Consider the following 2,552-nt stretch of genomic DNA (forward strand, 5'->3'; position numbering starts at 1 on the left):
AAAAAAAAAAAAAAAAAAAGAAGTAAAGTCATTACAAGGGAATGCTGGTAAATGAAGGAAGACTGGGAATTCTATTAATGGTAATATATTTAACATTTTTTAGATAAGAAAATATGAACCGACCAGCATCTGCAGAATCTTGTGCAGTTTTGCCTGATTACACTTTCCAGTTTCTCAGTGTTGTAGAAGGGTCCTATGATAAACTCTTCCTGGAATGCATTAGTTTTGCATTTGTGAAGAACTGTCAGGCCTCTTTTCAGAAGGCAAAAGAACATGGTGTTCACTTTGTCTCCCACTGAGCCTTACCTTCCAGCAGATTCCAGCCGACAGTCTGCTGCAGCCTGTACAGATTTACCACGTTAAACTGGCCTACTCGGCTTGACCTCAGCTCCATTTCCACTCACTGTCTAGTTGGTTTCTGATCAAGCATTTTTTTAGTATAATTTTGCATTGCTCAGCTGCATGTGTATTTTTAACTATAAAGAATCTCAAAGCCTTTTTGAAAGTAAGCAGGATTTATAAATTATAAATAATTATAAACAACTGTTAGGCAGTTATGTTCATTTTAATGTTGGTACTACGAGAATGATAATTATGTCAACATTTCTTTGTTATTAATTTACCAATTATTTTACAGTTGCTTAGGACACACTCAGCTTTTTCCCAAGCTTATATTCTAACAGACAGATCATGTTCCAAGACCACAATTGATTTCTTCCTAGGGAAGCCTATGAACTTGATCTCAAACACTCAAAAATGACTTTTAGCTCCAGGGGATGCAATGTGTGCATTGTTAGATCAGAGACACATTTATGCTCATCCAAAATGACAGAGAAGCACATATTTCTATATGACATAAGGTAGTTCCCAATTCTGTAATATGAGGAGGTATTAAAATATTAATCTGTTTTTTTATACTGAAAAAATATTAAAGTTCCTGTTCCCAGAAGTACAAAACAAGACAAAATATACCAGTCAGAAAAAGGTCTATAAAATTCTAAAACCGTTCCTATTCCTCTGGAAAGCATTATAGATTCAGTATTCAAAGGATGAGATGTTCAAATAAGTCTCTTTTCACCAATACCCTAGAGTCTCAGGGTAACAGTGAATTAGGACACTAATTTTTCACTAATGTAGTAGTTAGAAATACAGAATCAGGATCTCTAACGATCACATGTATTCCTTAATTTGCAAGTCTTTATTGTCACTCACGATGGGTGGATAAAACGGAGAGGTAGCTAAAAAGAAAAAGAAAAGAAAAAGGAAAAGTATTGTCACATTTGCACCATAAAATGAGACAGTAGAAGACAGAATTCTTTCCCCAGCAACACACTTGTTGAGAACGCCATGCCTTTAGAGACGATGTTTAAAACAACATAGATTTCCTTATGATTTTCAAACTCTCATGTTTTCAGCAAAAAACAAATTATTACTTAATTTTTTAAAAGACATTTACAATTAGCAAACAAACCTCTTCAAACTGTTCCATTATTTTGTTTGTTTTGAAATCTAAAAAGGTCCAGGGCATCATATAGAAGTATTTGTCCTATGGATTCCCCTGTTTCACAAAAGATTCATTACAAAAATTCCCATATTTCACTCAAAAAGCTCACATTTCACACAGCAGGCTAGGATTAATCAACTAATTCCTGAAGTATGGGAAACCTGAAATGGTAACTTCAGCTCTGATAACTCATGGAATGTTTTTCTTTCCCTATCTTACTAAAAAGCATTTCATTTTAAGCTTTTCCAAATTTTTTTATGAGTATTTTAATGAATTTCAAATTACAAAGAAACTGACATACTTTCTGTTATTGGAAATATCATAAAAACTTGGTTTATCCTTTAATGAAGTTACCAGAAGCTATTTTCTAGGAAATATTTAGCGATTGCTACAACTCTGTGTCAGTAAAATGGAAACAACCATGAGGGCTTAGGCACAGCTCCTACCAGGCTTACTCTTCACTTTGTGATGACATTTAAGACTGAAAGAGACGCAGATGAGCAGAATCAATGTTCTCTTATCATCTGCAATTTTTGCAAAGTTTTTTAATCACATCCAGGGTGACATTCTTACAGAAACTGAGTTTCACACTTTCCAAACTAGTATGACAATAATTAGCTACTGAACTAACTCTGGAAAGGAGAAAGAGGACAAAAAAGTTATTACAATAGGTCATTGAATATACTTTTTACAAACAGTTTTCAAGAATTTAGCCCTCAAACTTACCTTGGCCCTGGCACGTCCACTAACCCCACCCCTCCTCACCGACCACCCCCATCCAACCAGGCTGAGAATGCAAAGGGAATTTCCTAAAAAAAATACACACAGTGAGCACACCTAATAAAATTCCCAGACTGCAAAAACCAAGGAAATGAATAAAAATGAGAAACGGAACAATCTAAAGATGTCAGAGTTTCATTTTGAGATTATTAGAGAAATGATCCAGAGAATTATTACAGTGCTATCATTTTGATGTATATGGTATTTAATAATAATGTAGTGAAAGTAATCATTATCTGGCACCAGAATTAATCCTGGGAGCTGGAAC

The 2,552-nt window shown here is 34.4% G+C and overlaps 1 protein-coding gene across 1 annotated transcript in view; it reads right to left on the reverse strand.

The window, feature by feature from the left end:
• RASEF (RAS and EF-hand domain containing) overlaps positions 1–394 on the reverse strand; it is a 92,515-nt gene extending 92,121 nt beyond the window's left edge. The window contains exon 1 of the mRNA XM_008566003.1: positions 307–394. Within this exon, the coding sequence (XP_008564225.1) occupies positions 307–394 (88 nt within the window). The remainder of the gene's footprint in view (positions 1–306) is intronic.
• Between the last annotated feature and the right edge of the window lie 2,158 nt (positions 395–2,552).

The sequence above is a fragment of the Galeopterus variegatus genome, unplaced genomic scaffold (genome assembly GCF_000696425.1).
Source record: "Galeopterus variegatus unplaced genomic scaffold, G_variegatus-3.0.2 Scaffold217, whole genome shotgun sequence".
Classification (NCBI taxonomy): domain Eukaryota; kingdom Metazoa; phylum Chordata; class Mammalia; order Dermoptera; family Cynocephalidae; genus Galeopterus; species Galeopterus variegatus.